The sequence below is a fragment of the Choloepus didactylus genome, chromosome 15, assembly GCF_015220235.1.
Source record: "Choloepus didactylus isolate mChoDid1 chromosome 15, mChoDid1.pri, whole genome shotgun sequence".
In the NCBI taxonomy this organism is placed as follows: domain Eukaryota; kingdom Metazoa; phylum Chordata; class Mammalia; order Pilosa; family Megalonychidae; genus Choloepus; species Choloepus didactylus.
The window spans coordinates 7,694,904-7,716,279 of NC_051321.1; the positions used below are offsets into that span (position 1 = coordinate 7,694,904).

General features: G+C 40.1%; 1 protein-coding gene across 4 annotated transcripts in view; it reads right to left on the reverse strand.

Moving 5' to 3' along the window:
• The window catches only part of EDRF1 (erythroid differentiation regulatory factor 1), a 55,023-nt gene extending 34,199 nt beyond the window's left edge, over positions 1-20,824 (reverse strand). For 3 of the 4 annotated variants that reach the window (XR_005211838.1, XM_037804339.1, XM_037804338.1), the window contains exons 1-12: positions 20,591-20,824; positions 19,385-19,593; positions 17,530-17,596; positions 16,778-16,903; positions 15,553-15,677; positions 15,147-15,303; positions 9,024-9,125; positions 8,647-8,768; positions 7,806-7,917; positions 4,994-5,141; positions 4,807-4,915; positions 4,375-4,486 (exon numbers count right to left, since the gene is read on the reverse strand). Coding sequence is in view for 3 of the 4 variants with exons in the window: in XM_037804339.1 (XP_037660267.1) it covers positions 4,375-4,486; positions 4,807-4,915; positions 4,994-5,141; positions 7,806-7,917; positions 8,647-8,768; positions 9,024-9,125; positions 15,147-15,303; positions 15,553-15,677; positions 16,778-16,903; positions 17,530-17,596; positions 19,385-19,593; positions 20,591-20,698 (1,497 nt within the window). In the remaining variant the exon portion in view is untranslated. Of the gene's footprint in view, positions 1-3,192; positions 3,872-4,374; positions 4,487-4,806; positions 4,916-4,993; positions 5,142-7,805; positions 7,918-8,646; positions 8,769-9,023; positions 9,126-15,146; positions 15,304-15,552; positions 15,678-16,777; positions 16,904-17,529; positions 17,597-19,384; positions 19,594-20,590 lie in introns of those variants that run through there. The other variant, XM_037804340.1, reaches the window with a different exon arrangement.
• Positions 20,825-21,376: the final 552 nt, after the last annotated feature.

Consider the following 21,376-nt stretch of genomic DNA (forward strand, 5'->3'; position numbering starts at 1 on the left):
TAATGTATGGGATAACCAGGAAGTTTTAACCTCTACAGCTAACCCCGTTTCTATATTTATATAGATAGAGCTAGCACTGCTATATTAACAACTACCAACATCAATATACTGCTTTGTCCTTTAAGATCTATCTGCCACACTAGGCCAAAATCACTAAACCAAGTTTTCCCACTGTGCCAGTTTGAATGTATCATGTCCCCCCAAACGCCACTATCTTTGATGTAATCTTGTGTGCACAGATGTTATCAGTGTTGATTAGATTGTAATTCTTTAAGTGTTTCTGTGGAGATGCACCCCACCCAGGTGTGGGTGATGACTCCGATTAGATAATTTCCATGGAGGTGTTGCTCCGCCCATTTGGGATGGGTCTAAGTTGAGTCACTGGAGCCATATAAATGAGCTGAGGGACAAGAGGGAACTCAGTGCAGCTGAGAGTGACATTTTGAAGAGGAGCTACAGCCAAGAGGGACACTTTGAAGAAAGCACAGGAGCTGCAGATGAGAGACAGTTTGCAGACAGCCATTGAAAGCAGACTCTTGCTCTGGAGAAGCGGAGAGAGGACAAATATCCCAAGTGCAACTAAGAGTGACATTTTTGAGGAACTGCAGCCTACAGAGGAACATCCTGGGAGAAAGCTATTTTGAAACCAGAACTTTGGAGCAGACGCCAGCCACGTGCCTTCCCAGCTAACAGAGGTTTTCTGGACACCATTGGCCATTCTCCAGTGAAGGTACCTTGGACACTTTGTGGCCTTAAGACTGTAACTTTGTAACCAAATAAACTCCCTTTATAAAAGCCAATCCATTTCAGGTGTTTTGCATTCCAGCAGTATTAGCAAACTAGAACACCCACTAAGGCTAAGAATACTGCATCTATGCAGGGATGAAAGCTTACCACACGCTCATGCTCACACATGCCAAGTCTATCAGCCCTTGGAGTCAACTTCCAACTCTGCATTTATTTTATGCCACTGTATCTTTTAATCTATTCTTTCACAATTTCCCTATCATGCTAAACACAGTAGAAATCTCAACACATTCACACCTGATTCTGTTTACCCAGTGGTATTACTCATGTGCAATTAAACAAGAGACCAAAACCACAGAACAAGTGCATGTGGTGGGCATTACAGGGTATGGAACAGACATAAGAACACAAATGTGCAGATTTCACCAGGAACCTTAAGTATCTACCTCTGAAGTCTGTAGCCAAAGCCTACTTGCCAGTTCAAGATCCCTTCACCCATCACCCCTATTCTCAGACCCCAAAGCACGGCCAATACTTCCATTTTATTGAACCTGGGGTCCTCAAAATGAGTGTGGACAATCCATTAATATTACCCTAGAACTGCGTGAATCTAGTTGAAAACAGATGATGCAACAGACCTACAATGACAGTTAAATTCATATTACAAAAAAACCAACTTTAAGATTTATTTTTGTAACTTTTTTAACAGAGAAAACAAGACATTCCTTGGGGAAAGGTAAGTGATTGAAAAGACAGACCCTGGGTAAAAATTATTACAACAGCACCTGGAACTGACAGGCCTGCCTAGGAGAGAGACACAGGCACTGCCGTACCAGCACAGGTAATAGCTACTGTCTGAGGCCCTGCAGAACAGTTCATACTCCACTGGAAGGTGCTAAAGCTCCAAGTCATAAAAATCTTCCAGCTCATTGTGAAACAAGTCCCACTCATCTTCAGAGTTGGTCAGGTTGTCATGCCCACCTGCAGCCAAAAGCATAAGCAACATCTCGCCCAGCTCAAAGGTGACAACCTCTTCTTCGTCGTTGTTAAAGGAATTGCTGTTCACTCTTTCCTCAATGAGCTCCCAGAAGTGGTTCCTTTGTTGGACCTGGTATCTGCTCGATGTTCCCACTTTCTGTCTCTGTGGCTCCTCTCTACGGCCATCAGGGTACACATGCTTGTAAAAACAGTTCCCTCCAAACTCTGAATAGGAAGTGAGCTATGGTAGGTCTGTATAGATTAGAATGAAATAGGAACACATCCTAAAGTAATTTGGGTGGAGAATAAAAATACATATTCGGGGCCCCCCTGAAGAGCTGGGGGAGGATGCAGAGGTGTTGGACTTCCTCACCTGGATTGCTGCTGATGTTCTTACAAACATTGGGGACTGAAGGCTTGATGTGCTGAGCCCTCTGTCTTGGGGCTGGCCCTATGAAGCTTGCTACTGCAAGGAGAGGCTAACCCTGCTTATAATTGTGCCTACGAGTCTCCCCGAGTGCCTCTTTTTTGCTCAGATGTGGCCCTCTCTAACTAAGCCACCTTGGCGGTGACCTCGCTGCCCTCCCCCCATACATGGGACCTGACTCCCAGGGGTGTAAATCTCCCTGGCAATGCAGGATATGACTCCCGGGGATGAATCTAGAACCAGCATCGTGGGATTGAAAACATCTTCTTGACCAACAGGGGGATGCAAAATGAAACAAAATGGGGCTTCAGTGGCTGAGAGATTTCAAATGGAGATGAGAGGTCACTCTGGGGGACATTCTTAGGCACTATACAGATAGTACTTTTTAGGTTTTAATATATTGGAAAAGCTAGAAGTAAATACCTGAAACTACCAAATCCCAATCCAGTAGCCTTGACTCTCAAAGATAATTGTATAACAGTGTAGCTTACAATGGGTGACAGTGTGATTGTGAAAAACCTGTGGATCGCACTCCCTTTATCCAGTGTATGGATGGATGAGTAGAAAAATGAGGACACAACCTAAATGAAAAATAAGGTGGGATGGGGGGGTGATTTGGGTGTTTGTTTTTTGTGGTTTTTTTTTTTTATTCTGATTCTTTCTGGTGTAAGGAAAATGTTCAAAAATAGAAAGGGGTGATGAATGCACAACTATAAGATGGTACTGTGAACAGTTGATTGCACATCATGGATGACTGTATGGTATGTGAATATTTCTCAATAAAACTGAATTAAAAAAAAAAACAAAAAAAACAGTTCCCTCCAAATGGGCAGCTCCCACGTCCTTCATCAAAACACCTGCATGCCTTGTTGCTTGTTGCCTCCTTGTATTTCTGAACGAGTTTCTGCTTCTCTTCTTTCTCCTCCACCCAGTACTCACTCAGAATAGCGAAGTTAGATGTGATCCCGCATTCTGGGCAGGACTTTATGATCTTGCTCTCAAACTGCTTAGCACTCCTGCACTTGCGAATACACTTGAGACAGTAGGTGTGGTTGCATTTGGAGAGAATTCCAAAGCGGCGCTCACTGGGGTTGGCTTTCTCATAGACAACCTCCATGCAGATCCCACAAACCATGTCCTTACTGCACTGGACAGCAAATGAAAGCTCCATATCCTTATCATGTGCCTCAATGCAATACTTTATATGTTGTGATCTCTGGGCAGCATCCATTGGATGTAGGACCTGCAGTCCACACATATCGCATGAATCTCCATGGGAATACACACAGTTCTCCCCATATCGGCACTCTCCCACTGCAGCATAGGGGGCAAAGCTGCTTTTTTGTCTCCACAGAGGTTTGCTCTTTCTCTGACTCTTCCTTGGTCACTGAGCCCTGCAAGGGTGCTTCAGTGCAGGAAGAGGCAGTACAGCCACAATAGGGTTGCCCAGGAACAAACTCAATGACATTCACTCAGTCTTCTGTGCCTACTCCTATAGTTGCAAAGTTTGAATTTCTTGACTCAGGTTCACCCACACTCATTTTAACAAGCAGTCCAACTACTGATGAGAGACCTGAGGCAGCAGCAAGGGACGATTCTGCAGTCAGATCTGCAGCAGTTGCTTCTTCCTGTTTCAATGGCTTGCTATGTTCATATCCGCAGCAGTCTCCGTAAATACAGTATCCTCGCTGAAAATACTTGCACACTACAGCCTATGGACTGTCAGAGAGGTGATGTGAGTAGTGACAGTTATCTCCTTCCTTACAAACCCCATGCATAAAATACCTGCAGGTGACCAGGGAGGGGGAGGTGACTGTGGGGACAGGGGTGGGGGAGGCCACTGCCACCGCCATCGCTGCCACTCCTGCTCCTGATGTTCCACATACAAAATTTTAAATGTTATAACAGTCACATTAGAAAAAATAAAATCTGGTGAATTAATTTTAATAATATATTTAATCTAATATATACAAAATACTATTTGAACATTTACTATGTATATACATATACACATGCTAAATCGTCAAAATTCAGTGTGTTTTTATACTTATAGCACATTTCAATTCAGATGAGGCATATTTCAAGTGCTCAACAGCCACATGTAGTGAGTGACTACCGTACCAGACAGAGCAGTTACAGAACATGATTAGGAAGCTTTATCGTCTAAGCAACAACTATCGGAAAGCGAGAATTTTTTTTAAGAGAACATATGTTAATCTTACCTGAGGATGCCTGCTTCTGTCCAACAATTTAACACAATTAAGGAGCAATGTTCTAATAGTCCCATAGTATTTCTTATTTTGATTTTTCTTCATCATCATGTTGCAAGCGACCCTTAAAAAAAAAAAAAAGGTTTATATCATTTTTACTCCCCATTCATCATTCTCTGCCAGACTCAAGTCCAGGAATTCTCTCACTTCTTTCCAACAGAATAAAGGGTATGAGAAAACAATTAAATACGGTATTTTACGCCACAAAAAATTTACACTATGGTTTCACAAGCAAGTTGAGAAATATTAGATACAGTCCACATTTTTTTTTAGACTATGAAAACTTAAAAAGTATTTAAAAATTTTGGCTTAGATAGTATGACTGTATGCTTTAGAAATTTAAATGATAAGGCAATACTTCATCATCATACTCAAAGAACTCACTTATATAAGAGAATTGCCACTGGCATGGTGAATGGATTTTGATATTTATCTTCAGTTTCTTCACAAAGAGTAGTGAGATCATAGAGCTTCACTATATCACTGCCACTTGCTGAAAAGAAAAGCAAAACAAATCTCATTTTAGAGCAGTCACTCAAAACAATTATTGTTCACTTAAGAATTAACTTACCTTTAAACAGCCAGTAAGTATGTCCTTCTTTGGTACAATTAGATTTCAGAAATGATAAAATATTCTGTGCAATATCTTTTATGACTTTAGTAGAAAAATTAGAGTTTTCCAAATTGGGAATCTCTTCTGTTTTTATCATTTCATACTTCTGTAAAACACAGATAGAAGGCAGATTAAGAGAAAACCTGGTCAGCAACACTTCTTTTATTAAAAAAGCAAACAAGTATGTAAATCCTGCAATTAGAAACCTACATAGCATAAAACAGTTCAAACCAGCCGTTTTTAATCTTTTTTTTTCCTGCTCCAATTTCCAAAGAATGTGATCTGCCCCCATCAGTAATGATGATTTACTACAGGAGTAACTGTCAAGAGAGTCCTTACCAGGTTAGAATCAGATCTAGGCATGACCTTATTTCTGTTTCAACATAACGTGGAACAAATCACACTGTATACTTTCTTCTACTCTACCCTTATGGTTTTCAACTGAGAAGATACTGTTACCCAGCAAGCTTTATCAAAATATATATCCATACCTTTTCCTTTCCCCAAACTAGGGTCAGTAGCTGAAGGGAAGAGAATCAACTGGAAGCTTTTTCACTGGACACTTGTCTTCCCTTGAGCTATGGACTCTACTCCTTTACAGAGATGAAGCACAAGGAGGTGGAGGCAGCAGTAAGAGCAAAGAGGCCTGAGAGAAAAGGTTGCATAGACATGGCTACCACTATTTCTAAAGTGCCTCCATATTTTTTTCTAACTTGGCTTCTATTCACACTTTCCTAAATGCCTCTGACCACATTTTCTGAAGTACTCCAAATCAATCAGAAAATAAGACCCAAAACAGTCACCCAAAGTCATTTTCCACCCTTCTTGGTTCACCTAAAGGCCCAAATGCTGCTGATCATCTCCTTTCTTAAAATAACATCCGCCTGGATTCTACACTACCCAGTTCTGTTTCTCCTGCTTTCTCTCTGAATGTCCCCCCTTTTCACCCATATGGGGAATGGCTCCAATGTTTGCTCTTAACAGATTCTGCTGGTGATGAACTCTTAAAGTATCTAGATGGGTGATACCTCAGTTTATTGCTCTAGCTCTTCTAATGGCTGCAACTGCAAAAGTTTCACTGGACATATTTATGCTTTCCTCTTAACACATGATGAAAACATTTATTGTGTTTCCTGCCTAAACCAATTTAATGTCCTTATCTCAGCTAATGATACCATCATTATTCTGGTTTCTGAGTTCCTGAACCTTGGAGTTCCTGTCGACCCTTCCTCCCTCTACCCTCCTAACGCCTTGTACCATCCCCCCGACCCCAGCCCCACTATATAGTCTCTCATTAAATGCTGCCATTGAAAATGATGTTATAATAGTCATTCTCAATAGAGAGCACAAATCAGAATCATCTACAAAGCTTTCTAAAAAGATATATGCACAAATTCCAGAATACTGGGGGCTAAGCAAACCTAGTCTTTAAAAGGCCACAAGTGATTCTGATGTATACCCCAGATTAAGAATCACTGTGTTGGAGTATAAGAGTTAGACATACAGCCTCAGCCAGAGTTAGACTCAAATAGTGGCACTACTACTTATTAGCAATGTGACCCTGGGCAATTCACTTGGGCTCCCTGACTCTCAGTTTCCCCCTCCAGCAGATGGGGATAACAGTACACAAGGTAGCTAAGAAGCTCAAACAAGGTAATGCATGTAATGCACACAGCAATGTGTCTGGAACAAAATAAGCATTCAATAAATGTTAGTTATCATTACCACTGTCCATTTCCAATATTTCCTCTGTATAGAAGTACATTATAACTACTTGTAAAAGTACCAGCCTTCCTGTCTCTAAGTCCTCCCTCCCTATCCTCCATGCTGTCTTCAAATGCATATTCCAACATGAAAAATTTCACCACCCAGATGCAAAACCTTTACTGATTCCAGATTACCAATTGAACCAAGTCCAAATGCCTTAGCTCAGCAGACCAGACCCTCCATCATTTGTCTATGACTTTGCTAACCTTATTCCCAACAACTGTGCTACACGAATTCTGCATTCTACCTAATGGAATTTATCATTCCCCATTCAGTGACCTAGTCTTTTAAAAGCGAGCTCTTGTTTTTTAAGATACTATTGTTCAAGACCCAGTTAAGATGCCACTTCTTCTAGGAAGCGTCTCTTTCATAGCAAATAGAAGCAACCTCCCCCTTCTCTGTTCATCCAGACTTCTGTATGCCTCTTACACCTTTAATACTTACCTACTCCTTTTTTCTTTGCACATCTTTATTTCTCATCAGAATATACCTTTTTGAGAAAACAATCCCCTATCTTTGTTTTCCCCCAACATTTATAATGGGGACAAAGTGCCTCATAAACAATACATGCTCAAGAAGAATGTGTTAAATAAACTATCTACTTCACACAATTTTCTCTGTAGCCTTTTTCTCCCCCTAAAACTTTGTATATTTCAAATACTTATTTGTACACTGAAGAAATACCTCCACAATATAAACACTTCCAGGTAATTACTATGGCTGGCATTAAAAATCAATTAGAATTCTATGGCTACAAATGTAGATTTTAGTTTATTTATGATTTGCCTTCCCACAAATTCCGTTATAACATCTAGAATTCTAAAATCACCAACCTAAATATGAAAACACTCTAATTTCAGTTTTTCACAGCTATCTTCCCTGCCAAAAACACACTTTAGTATTTAAGGGCCTTGAAAACCTTAGTAGGGTATTTTCAAACTTGGTAGGGTATTTCCCAATTTGCATTTGAGAGGTTATTAGAAAACAATCACACTTATCTTACCTGCACAATTCCATTTACATGGAAACACATCACAAGCTCTGGTACATTGCATATCAAGTTGTCCAACCAGTAGTCAATTCCAGTTAGCACATTAATTGGTTTGTTGTTATCCCTAAAAATATACATTTCTAGTGTTATTTGGTTTAATTAAAATGCTCCATAATGAATCATCTGAGAGTTTTTCTCCATTTAAATATTTTAATCTATTCTCCCTAGATGGAAAATGCTGTTTATGATTTTTTTTCTGATGAGACACGCAAATGTAGCTCAGGGGTTGTGTTATCTTTAACATCTTTCTATAAGTTGTATATGTATTTCTAACTGGTTCTCCAGAAGAGTTTACAGCAAGGACAGAAGACGAGATGATAGCAGAGGACTGTGAACCCTCTGTAGGCTCTTCATACAACCTGAGGGGAAAGACTGACCATGATACATGATGCCCAATCAGAATCTACACTGGCTAATATGAACAAACACAGCTGCAGCATTAAGGAAAATGCCCACCCTTGGTCAACAAGAAGCTGGTGAACCATCTCATTAAGGAATTAAATTCTGTTGTATTCTCACAAGCAGTAGATTCAGACATAAGACTAGGCCAGTCCACCACCCCCCTGACTCCATTCAATTAAGGACTGGAATAAAGACTTAGTTATAGGGATTTTAGTATTTAAAATAGTTCTTCCTTATTGTGGCCATTTCTCTTGGAAGGGGAAGGGGAATGAAGAAACCTAGAAAAAAAGAAGAGGATGCCCAAATTGCTAAGTAAAAGCAGATGGGATACTCTTTCTAAAGGAAGAATTTAAATAATTTAAGATTAACGAAGGATACAATTTTGGTTTACCTGAGACGTAAGCTGACTGCTGGATATCTGCCACCTCCAAATATAGGCATATTGGAGCCAACCAACATATGAATATCTTCAAACGTCCATAAAATATTCCGGACAAAATCATTTTTAAGACCCTTTGATTTCAAATAAAATAGGAAAGATTAAAATAAAAGAGAGCCATAATTTCCCCCCAAGATGCTAAGAAAAGAAAAAGAAAAAGGGAACAGTAAATTTAAGCCACAGAACTATAAGATCACAGAGATGATTTAGAAAGCCATTCCAAGATCAAGTGGATTTTCTCCCCTATCAATTCCAATTTAGAGTAGCTTTTAAATGATGAAGTAGACTGGGGATTAGGTGTCTCAGCTTGGACACCATGGAAAGCATACCTGACTGTTCTCCCCGTCATTGAATAAAGGAGTCAGGTTTTGTTCTTTGGGTGCTGAGGCCACATGCCCCACTATGTATGAGGACTCAAGATGCTCACTTCCCTGTGAAAAGTGCAAGGATAAGGAGTGATTCTGCTGCCACAATTTCTTTAAAATGGCCTATTTTAAAGAGTATAACCTAAACATTCAAAGCATATACCTCAAACCTACTTTTGTAAATTAGGGCTAATACAAATCATTAACTCTCATTTTTGAGTGGCTTACTTCAGCTATAATAAACTGATCACATTTAGATCTTACTCATTGATAAAGATCACAGATTATTTTAAGCTCTCAAAGGTTTTCATTTTTTTTAAAGTGAATTTGAATACTACTGTTCTGTAAGTCTACTCCATCTTGACTGAATTAAAAAGTTCCCAAGAAACTATAACTATTTTTTTCTTTCACTTTTTTTTTTAATTTTGAAATAAATTCAAAGTTATAGGAACAGTTGCAAAAACAATACTAACCCCATACACAGAATTCCATCATACGCTGACCCCTGCCCCCGACAGCCCAATCCACCAACTTTAACATGCTGTCACATCGCTATTTCTTTCCCTCCCTATCTATCATCCATCATCTATTGCTCTGTCTTCAGAACATATGAGAGCTAGCTGCACACATCCTTGAAACAAACACTATAATTCACATATACACTTCCCATGAATAAGAACATACTTTTATGCAATCCCATTAAGCGCAGTTAAGAAGTACAAGAGATTCAACAATGATACAAGGCTTACATTCTATATTTCCTTTTCCTTATGTCTCAACTGTGTCCCTTTCAGCCTCCTGTCCTGCATCCTCCAATCCCATCCAGGTTCATCCCTGGCATCCAATTGTCATCTATTTAGACTGTCTTTTTTTTTTTTTCAATTGTGGAAACATATATACAGGCTAAATCTTCCCATTCCACCCCTTCCCTAGCCTTCCATTAGTGGGATTAATCACATTTAGAATGTTGTAATGCTCTTTCCCACTATCCATTACTAGAAATTTCCCTTCACCTCAAACAGCAACCCTACACTCATTTCTTAACTCCCCATTGCCCCTTCCTTCATTTCTCTTAACCCATACTCGACTTTTCATCCCTATGGTTACATTCTCTGATAATTTCTTTGTGTTTACTGTGGGGCTTAAAATTAACCTCTTAAATCTGTAACAATCTTGTTTATCTTTGATACCACCTTCACTTCAGCAGGACACATAAACTATGTTCCTATACTCCTCCATTCCCCCACCTTTATATAGTTGTCTAAAATTACATATTTTACATTGAGTTCAAAACCACTGATTTTGTCATCAGAGTTTGTGCATTTTATATCATGTAGGAAGTAAATAGTGGAGTTACAGTTCAAAAATTATTGATTTCTATTTGTATTCCTTTGTGGTTGGAGAATGTGCTTTGAGTATATTCCATTTTTTTTTTTTTTTTAATTTATTGAGGCTTCTTTTATGTTCCAGCCTATGGTCCTTTCTGGAGAAAGATCCGTGATCACTAGAGAAAAATGAGTGTCCTGGTGGTTTGGGATGTAAGGTACTATATATGTCTGTTAAAATTCTCTATATCTCTTTCTCCTATCTTTGTTTCTCTGTTGGTAGGGCTCCCTTTAGTATCTCCACTAGGGCAGGTCTTTTATTGGCAAACTCTCTCAGCACTTGTCTGTCTGTGAAAAATTTAAGCTCTCCCTCAAATTTGAAGGAGAGTTTTGCTGGATAAAGTATTCTTGATTGGAAATTTTTCTCTCTCAGAATTTTACATACGTCGTGCCACTGCCTTCTCACCTCCATGGTGGCCACTGAGTAGTCACTACTTAGTCGTATGTTGTTTCCTTTGTATGTGATGAATTGCTTTTCTCTTGCTGCTTTCAGAACTTGCTCCTTCTCTTCAGTATCTGACAGTCTGATCAGAATATGTCTCGGAGTGGGTTTATTTGGATTTATTCTATTTGGAGTTCGCTGGGCATTCATGCTTTGTGAATTTATATTGTGTATAAGGTTGGGGAAGTTTTCCCCAACAATTTCTTTGAATACTCTTTCTAGACCTTTACCCTTCTCTTCCCCTTCTGGGACACCAATGAGTCTTAAGTTTGGAAGTTTTATTTTATCTATCGTATCCCTGAGATCCATTTTGATTTTTTCCATTTTTTTTTCCATTCTTTCTTCTGTTCTTTCATTTTCTGTTCTGTGGACTTCTAGGACACTGAGACATTATTCAACTTCCTCTAATCTTGTACTGTGAATATCCAGAGTCTTTTTAATTTGGTCAACAGTTTCTTTTACTTCCATAAGATCTTCTATTTTTTTATTTACTCTTGCAGTGTCTTCTTTATGTTCTTCTAGGGTCTTCTTTATGTCACTTATATCCTGGGCCATGGTCTTCTCGATGTCCTTTAAATCCTTTGCCATGTTTTCGTTCCTCAATTGTAGTTCTTCAATTAATTGTGCCAGGTACCGTGTCTCTTCCGATATCTTGATTTTTGTTTGGAGTTGGATTTTCCATATCATCTGGTTTTATCATATGCATTAAGATTTTCTGTTGTTTTCGGCCTCCTAGCATTTGCTTTGCTTGATAGGGTTCTTCCAAGTTGTAAAAATAAGATACCAAACTAATTTTTCAGAAACACAATTCAGTGCCGTACACTTTCTCTAACTAACCAGCAGATGGCGTCTGTGAGTCACCTATACCCCTCAAGTCAGTTCTCAACCTGTTCCCACGGTGTGTGGGGAAATGATTCTTGAGGGGTTCAGTTGGAGAACTCATTTTGGGTGTGTTGCTGGAGCCATCCGCCCTGAATGTGGGGCATGTGTACGGGTGGCCAGGGAGGAAGGGCAGCTTTAATATTCAAATCCCCCAGGTTCCCAGAGATTCAAGGCCGCCACAAGAGTCTAAGCCTTCATTTCATTTCAGCCCCAGACCCTCTCTCTCGCTGTCCCACAAACCACCGGACTTGGCGTAGTGTCCCTGGGTTCTCCGAGCGGGTCCCCGCTCCCAGCTGCGATCCTCCAGGACCTCTGCCGAGGGAATGCTGTGCCAAGTCACCAGTGCGCGCCGTCCCTCTAGAGAAGCCCCGGGCTGCCGGGCCATGCAGGGGCGCTCTCAGCCTGATGCAAAGATGGCCGAACGGGGCATCTCAACCTGCCCCTCCTCGCACAGTACCTCCTTCCCAGCTCCGGGACAACTGGCGGAGCTCTGGGCTGTGGGCATGGTCCCGGACAGGAGTTTATCCAGCCCTCCGGGGAGGAAGCTGCGAACCACAGGGTTTCTTTCTGCTTCTGACTCTCCCCTCCATTCCCCCGGCCCTGAGGGTATCTGCAGCGGGCTATCCTCCAGGCCAGACACCAAGAGGCCGGCCCAGCCCCCTCTTGCTGTGTTTTACTGCGTGGTTCCCACTATCGCAACTGCAGCCGCTCCTGGGTTTTTCCCCCTTTTTTTTTTTTTAAAGACCGAGTCGGTCTCCAAACGCCAAGCCCTGGCTTCCCCACAACGCTGCGTGGCTGCAGGTCTTCCAGCCAGCTTAGTCACTCGTTTCAGAATGCAGACTCCCGGTTTCACCAAGTATACAGCCCCTGTGGTACTAGGAGACCTTGTCCAGCTGGTGCATTGCTGTAACCGGTATTCTGGGTCACTTCCTGGTTTTTGTCTAGTGTTTTTCACGGAGGTGTTTTTTTGCCCTGTCTCACCTAGCCGCCATCTTAGTTTCTCCTGTAACTGTATTTTTAAGAGATACTCATCAACATAAAGTTCCTGGTTTAGCATTTCCTAATGGGTACCTCACAGAATACCAGTCCCTGGGACACTGAGTAAAAATTTTCTAGAGTCAGGTTTGGAAAATGCTGCTTACTATACACTCCCTTTTGGAGAGTAACAGTGCTTATTACCATAAAAAAGCTCCTAAGAGGTCCTGCAGTAGGAAAATGGACTTCACCTCTGTATCTAGTGTTTCCAACTGATTTCATCTCAGAACACTTTTCGTTCTTAATACATTTGGTGGAATATATTTTGGAAATCACTTAGAAAGGAGGACTTTTGACATTGGGTAAACTCAGTTCACCACTCAATTTTCCAATCCTTTAGGGCAAATGCCACTAAGTGAGATCACAGTTTCTAAAGTGGCCAAAAAGAAACACTGCTTTAAACCTTTAATGTTGATGCCCTAACAGACCCCACGAAGGGCATGCATGTGTCTGTGTTGCTTATTCCAAGAAATTCTATTTCTCATGCTTTTGCTGTGTCTTGGCTTCTCCCTCAACAAACCTAAGAGAACTTCAAACTCTTAATTATTTGTTTATACAGACAATTTCTCAACCTATGGACCAAGTTCCAGAATTACATTTGTCGGGTAGTCGCTTTTGCGGGAGTTTAGCCTCTGGGTTACAGTGTTCTCAATAAAGGTTTGGCTCAAGACCACACCACAGACACCTATTTAACCTCTATACCTACTGCTTAAACATAGGCTTCAAACTAGCAGTGTTAGTTCTGGAAACAAGAATTCATGAGGTGACAGCTTGCCTATAAAAACAGGTCTCTAGGTGTGGAAATTCAGGCAGTATAATATGTTAGAAAACTATTCTGTAAAAGATTATTTTTATGGCAAGCTAGCATTATGTAGGAGTATGCCACTGCTAAGACAATCTGACTGTTTATACGGCCCTCCTAAATTGGTGTGAAGTACATGGATACAGTGGAATACTGCTAGAAGAGCAGGCCTCTAAAGTCAGAAAGATCTGGGTTTAAACCCTGACTTGGGCTTCACCAGTTACAGGCCCATGGAAACATCTGCTTTTTATTAACTTAATTTACTTATTTGTAAAATGATACATCAACATTTACTACACATGGCAGCACCAAGGAAGACAAAAGCTTTTATATACCGATATCAAAATACATGACATAAGAGGTATTTAAAAATGCCAGCTTGCTTCCTCTACATGCAAATCTACAAATTCTCAAAAGCCTCCATGATTTTTCACAATAACTCATAAACAAGTGGCAAGGTCAAAAGGATAAGGGCAGGAGAAGAATGAGATACAGGGAAGGAGTATTTCCACTGTGTGATCCTTTTTGTAAGGTATGGGTTTTGAAGTCAAGGGATACTACATGAAATTTTTAAAAATTCCTTTAGTGAAATACAATCATATACAGGAAGACGCATAAAACCAACAATACATTAGAACAACTGATTACAAGTCATGACATGGAACACTGCTGGCATCACAGCACCCACCAAGTCCCTTCTGATCACACTTCCCAACACTTTGATGGTTTCTACTATGTAGACTTGCAAGTTAACTACTTCCTTCCTTTTCATTATAGTTTCCCCACCTTTGGAAAAAAATTAAGTTCCTTATGTAGTTCTGTGAGAATGTTTGTCTATCTTAAAGCCTATTAAAACTAAAGTTAAGCGTATCTGTCTTCAGTACCCTTACCATTTGGGAAGATAGAAACAATCTGGTCAGATAGTGTTCAATATGTGAGAACAAAGAAAAGAGGAAAAAACACACTTCACCAAGTTAAAAATCTTAATTTTTATCTTCTTTGGGCCTGTCGTATTTTCCTGAAAACAGACATGCCACAGTTTACATCTATGGAGTTATTTTATTCTTTGGTAGACACAGTAACAAGAAATAAGAAGAAATCAAGAGGATAAGAGACAAAATAGACAACATATTCCACTCTCTCTCTCTAAAAACTTTTCTGAACATCATCCAGAAAATCTTAAGGGTTATTTTAGGTCTAACAATCTGACCAAAAGGTAAGAAGGTAAGGTAAGACGGTCATGTAAGTTACAAACAGGTGGTGAGTCTCAATATTTTAGAGATACTAAAGTTAAAAAAATACTATACTGCTATGTTACATAATACACTCTTATGACTTTAGGGAGACAATCAGTATTGATAAGTATATTAATAAACTACCTTAAATGCTGGTGAAAACTTTACTAAAGAAAGCTTTCTTCCTAATGGTACGAAGTAAATTAATAAGTGCATTTCTTACTCCTATTTATTTTCATTAACAAAATAATTGGTTTTTGCTTATTAAATGAGTTTAAGGAATTAGCACTTAAAGTACTAACTAACCTGAGTAGAAGCACCAGGATCTTCAGAAACTGAAGAAGGCATTTCAAAAGGGGCAGGCCATGAAGCCCCTTCTGACTCACTGGTCTGATCTGCACTAGGCAAGTCCTGCTGTTCTGTGGCAGATGGGACGGGCTGGGCAGCTCCATCACCATTGATACTGGCCAAGTCAGAAATAAAAACATCAAATTGTTACTAAAATTAATTTTATGAAACAGCCTGCCAGTTTCTAAAAACTAGATTCTGTGATCAAGCAACCATCTCGTCAAAAGGAATAAAAGACAAATATTAAAAATATCTCAGTGGTAAAACTTAAATTTCTACTTTTACTAGCTTCAAATTAAATTTTAGATCAGAATTTCACTTTTCTTCTTAATTTTCACATAAAAGTAAACAAGCAGTAAAGTACCTGTAATATAAAAACTTGGAAAGAATAGCCTTCTGATACCAGTGCTCCTTGCTCTTCTTCTTCCTCTGCCACTTCTGATCAATAAGTCTTTGATAGAACTCTTTCAACCATGTCCAATCCCCAGTCTGAATAACAAATCATTAAATAAATACAGTAGACACGTAGTCGAAACAATCTGTCACCAATTTCTCTTCTACAGGAAAGACTCTTTTCAGTTTCTGAATGTTTTATAAATGCAGTCATCAAACAAGCATTTTTCTAGACTCAAATGCCATGCCACCTCTTTTGGACATCCTCCCTGTCCTCCTCTTCTCCCTAAGTCAAGTTGAGAGGGGTGACCCTGCTCTATAACATTTTCTTTAACACCCAGAACAAGCCCCACTAGGCCCACAGTATTGAAATGATTATCTGAGTGTGTGTTTGTAACCCCAAACCTGGAAGCTGTGAAGAAGCAAGGACTGTGGTTTATTCTGTTACATTCCAAAACTTTGCCCAAAGTCTAGCACATACTCATAGACTGAACTGACTTGTGGTCTTTTCAAAGGTAAAAACATCTATTTTTAAATGTCAATTTAAATAACTGTAACATTTTCCTTTACCAAAGCACTGCAGGAATAACTTTTAAAGAGTGGCCAATGGTCTGGCAGGACCGTGAACTCTTTGTAACTAGTCCATAACAAGGAAATGGAGAGTACATCTTGGGAAACTTTACATAACTGCACCATTATTATTGTATTTTACCAAAGTATCAATCCTTGACACACTGGGGAGGAAACAGCTCTGTACCAACATACAGTTTGAGATGCTCTGCTTTAAGAGAATCAATTAATTCCAATGACTATTTATTCTTAGGAATAGCTTTTAACATTTTCCACATTTCCCAGTATTAATGCTTTATGAAAATCTCTTTAATGAAGACAAAGGATTTTTCGAAAATTCATTGAACTAATCCCCCACATTCTACAGATTTTTCTCAACTTTCTTCACTGGTTTCATCCTTTTCCTTGTAAGAATCTGGCCTTTGGTATCAATAAAGCAATTTTCTTCCCGATTCTCTCTCTTTTCTATTTTTTTCTTTATTAAAGGTTTTTCTTCAGTAAGACATCTCATTTCTTGATTACTTTTTTTTCCCATTTTGGCCTTTCTTTGAAACAAATGCTTATTTCTAGTGCTCTTAAGTTTTAAGAATTATTCTTCTCTGGTTGTTTTTCACAGAAAGTATTACCTGAGATGACCTCATAAAGAGTTCTTGAATATCTAACTCATCTAATAAGAGAGTCCTTCCTATGCGATGTACTGCCATGCTTACATGGGACTTGCTGTAGGGAATCTTCAGGAGCTTTTTTATGTTCTAAAAAAAAATTAAGGGGAAAAACAGTTTAGAAAGACCTTTCTACCATGATTTGGAATCTTTCACATTTCAGCTTCATTCAATTTTAAAGTATAATAAACTTTATTTCCTTAAGGTTATATAAATACATGGAAGACACAGCTTTGAAACAAGAATCACTCACACACTATGAATAATACTATGTTAGTGTAAATGATGGTCAAGCACTGATTTTAATGTGATATAATTTTCTAAAGTGTGTATGAGTCATACTGTCGCAATGGCCTGGCCTTTCAGTAGGTCAGATAAAAATGACCAACTAAGGATTAAGAGACTTTAGGAGAAGTAGCATTTCTACTTCTCAACTGGCAATATATACAGAGCAAACCCAAACATTATCATCAGTTTTGATTTCTAGTATAAAAGGACAAATATCAATATTAATATGTTTTGGGATAGTTCCTTCCTCAAGAAAAGGGATGTGTTATGAGTATCACTTTTAATAACAAAAAAGTCTTCAGTAATCTGATGGCTTTATCTTATTTAATCATTCATTTATTAGGACTAACAGCTTATACAAAACAAAGCATGACTTAGAACATTTAGCATAGAACACCTCCAGAATTGCATTAAGCAGTAATACTCACTTCAGAATCAGAGACAACATCCACATCATTTCCCACAGAATCAATAAAGTCATATGCCATACCAAAACTAATAAAGGGAAAAAAAGCCATGAGTTAAAAGGTCATACTCATAATGCAAGTAGAGTTTAAAAACAAAATACTACATTTCATTACTTTTCTATATTTCCCATACTTTAGCATCTCTGAAATCAGAATGCATATCACCATTAGGGTTGGTTGGTTTCTCCCTTTTTAGTGTACATAAAATAATGATGTGTCTTAAAATCAATAGCATCTTATATTTGGTGAAATACAATAATACTCAATAGAAGCAATTAGTAGGAAACATTTGGGAAAAAACCACTTAAAATTATTTTTTATTTTTATAATCACTAAGCCCCAAAAAATCTCCAAGAGAGAATAGCCAGGTTTAAGATTTTATTCTTTTCAGGTGGTGTGATGGTTTTATGTGCCAAGGTGGCTAGGTTATGATATCTAGTTGTTTGGTCAAACACTAGTCTAGATGTCTTTGTGGAGGTGTTTCCTAAATGGAATTATGTGGGTGGGCCTCATCCAATCATTAGGGTGATAAAAACAGAAACAGGAAAATTTATCAGGATTTTAGTATCTGGGATTGTGTTAACAGTGATATATAATACTGTTCTTTTAAAAATATACATGCACCTGATACCAATTCAGCCAGAAGGAAAGAATAAAAAATAAATGTTAACTGGGCACCCAACTTTTATCGGAAACCATTTGAGGCACATCCACAGTCCACAAGCCTGAAAGGTAGTGTTGTCACTGTTTTCTAGCTAGTAAGTGGCAAAGTCAAGACACTCACCTAGGACTGCCTAACTTCAAAGCATGCTCCTATGGTGATACCATGTGGTCTAGGCAAGTTATGTGACCTTTCTAAGCTTCAGTCTTCTAAAATACAAAATAGTTACAGTACCTATCTCAAGGGGTTGATGGAAGAACTAAATGAGATAAGCATGTAAAGTAGTTAGCACAGTGAGTGTGTTTCTACAAAAATAATTATAATTATCATTTAAATCACCTCATAACATTTAATTGTGTTGATACATCATAATTCATTAAGCCATTCCTCTAAAACAACATATTTAGATTTCCAACTTTTTGTTAGTACAAAGGTACAAGGAAAAACATCCTGTAAATTTAACTTTAAGCTTCTGAGGTATTACTTCCTTACGGTAATTTCCAAGCAGTAAAACTACTGTTTAATAAAGCATTAATGAACTGAAGGTTCTTGCTACATCTTATTTGGAAATGATTCAGATTCAATTACTCTGAGAGAACAAAAAAAGAAAACCCCACACTTTACATGGCCTACATCTACAAGAATATAGATGCTAGAACATTTTTCTTTCTAACACGCAAGGCCACACTCTCAACTTTAAATACGTCCAGAAGAATTTCCAGCAAGTGTCAAAGTCAAGTGTGTGGATCACCCAACATGTTGAGTTTCCTACATCAGGCTTTTCCCAACCAGAGAATCCACCACCATTTAATGAAAAACTCCACAGAACAGATGAGCAGTGTTCTTTCTCATATATCACCCTAATGCTTTCCATTTACACACTCAAAATAAAACAGGTGATTGAATTTTAATGAAGAAAACGCAACTTTGTTGATAATGATGCAGTCTTCAAATAAAAAAAAGCAAATGCAACTGATATCTTCATATTATATTCTATTATCGGGGGAAAAAAAGGACTTTAAAAATCAAATGTGACCTTATTTCTTCAAAAAATTCTCAGCCAGTTGACAAGGTCAGAAATTAAATGAAAACACAAGTATTAAAGTTTTAAGGATGATGGAGGGGCAAGTAAATATAACATCAATTAATATTTACCTTGAAAATGGCTTGCTTTTCTTACTATTGCCAAGAATGGTAGTTCCCGCTGGCCCTAGTTTGGCGCTTTCCCGTAGCCAGTTGGCAGGTGGGAGTTTCAAGTCTGTTTTCTCTTCCAGGCGGGCAAATGCTGTCCGAGGAGGGGCAGAAGAGTACTTCACCACAGCTCGGCTCTTCACTTCACTGCCTCCAAGAAATAAAGCTGACCCCTAATTAACATATTGAATGAAATGTTAATGACCACCAGTAGGAATGAAAAATCTCACTTTCATAAGAAGAAAAACCCACCACATCATACTTAGAAAGGAATATATGCTACATATTACTATGGCCTTTAATAAATGCTAATATTACAATGTCACATTTGTTTAGCTCTTTTTCACATAATTTCAAATAAAAATGATGAGTCAAGGAGTATGAGAGTTACAGTTATCAGCTGGGGAACAGGTCAACCAATCTACTTTAAAAAATTTATTCATATAAAGCACAGAATCAGAAACTAAGGAGAGGCAACAGTGTTCTGTTATCTAAAGGCTGTATTTTAAAGCCTCTGGTTAGTATCAAAGCAAATATATTTTGATTTCAATAATACACGTGGTTTAAAAAATAGTTTATGGTAAGCTATCTGGGGCTTTCTTGTTTTAGTAACTGACAAGTTAGTTCATTACACAAATACCCAAAACCTCTAACTCCAGAGCCAGGCACACAGGGTTCTTCGCAGCCTTCACTTGCACATCCCCAAGACATCCCCCCAGGCTTGGTGTCTGAGCTCATTTTCCAACCTTCTTTCACACTGTCTCTTTTTGGCCTGGCAAACTCTTTGCATCCTTCAAGAAACAGCTCAGAGTCACATAGTAGGCGGGTCCCTCCCTAGCACCCTCTTTCTTCCCTCAGCTTTGCACGACTGTGCCGTATTATGGAACCACAAATTTACATGTACGCTCTTTGAGAGCAGAGATCGTGTTTAACTCACCTGTCGCTTACCACCTAGTGGGAAGCCAGGACTGTTTCTGATACAAACGACTCGCAAGTAAAAACCTGAATACCTGACGACGGGCAACCAGGCTTCTGCTCCCTATTCCTGGAGCTGTCAAGGGCAAGGGAGAGAAGGTGCCAGAAGCTGCCAGGAACCATGACATGCCTCCGCGCTGGAGCGGGCGCGTAGCTCTGAGACCCGTGGCTGGTCCCGCCCCGCGGCAGACTCACCTGGGCAGAAGATTCCTCGGACTCTCCCTGGGGCAGGAGGCTAAGCCCTCCCCGAATAGCGGCCCCGGCCGGCGAAGCCTCAGCTCCAGCCTCCTTGGGGTCCCCCATCACCTCGGTTCAGAGGAGACGAGGCAAGGCGAAGCCGAGCCGCGGGAGCCGTAGACAGGAACCCCAGCCCAGCGGCGCGGCAACCTCAACAGGGCGAGATCAGAAGTCACTCCGCAGACCGCACTTCCGGCCCCTGACAGGAAGCAATCGTGGTGACACGAATGAAATCTCGCGAGCTTCGCCCTAGAGACTAGAGACCCGGCCCCGCCTCTCTCTGAGGATGCCCCCTGTTCCGCGGTGGGGTAGGCGGGACCGGACATGTAGTGCGCCTGCGCCTCTCAGAGCCCGCTGTATACCACTTCTCGCGGGACCTAGCCCTCAGGCGGTACCCCTGCGGCGCAGCTCCGTCTTTGTTGGCAAATAGACCTTGGGAAGTGGGCTGGAGGGAGGGTCCAAATCCGCGAGGGCCTTTCGCGGGAGGGGAGCTGCTGCTCCCAGAGTAGTAGGCGGCTCCGTGTTGTGTAAACTGGGAAGCGTTAGAACTCCTCCCTCCGCAGCCTCAAATGCCCCCTCGTTTTACACACGGGCGTCCGGGCGGGGGTCCCTGGCCGGCGTCACAGAGCCCGCGCGTGGCCCCCGGAGCGCGGGGCGAAGGAGCGGAGCGGGCACCGCGGCGCTGAAGTGCACGGAGGCGACCGCAGTGCTTCTGCACGAATGGATTTCAGAAGAGGTGGCTGC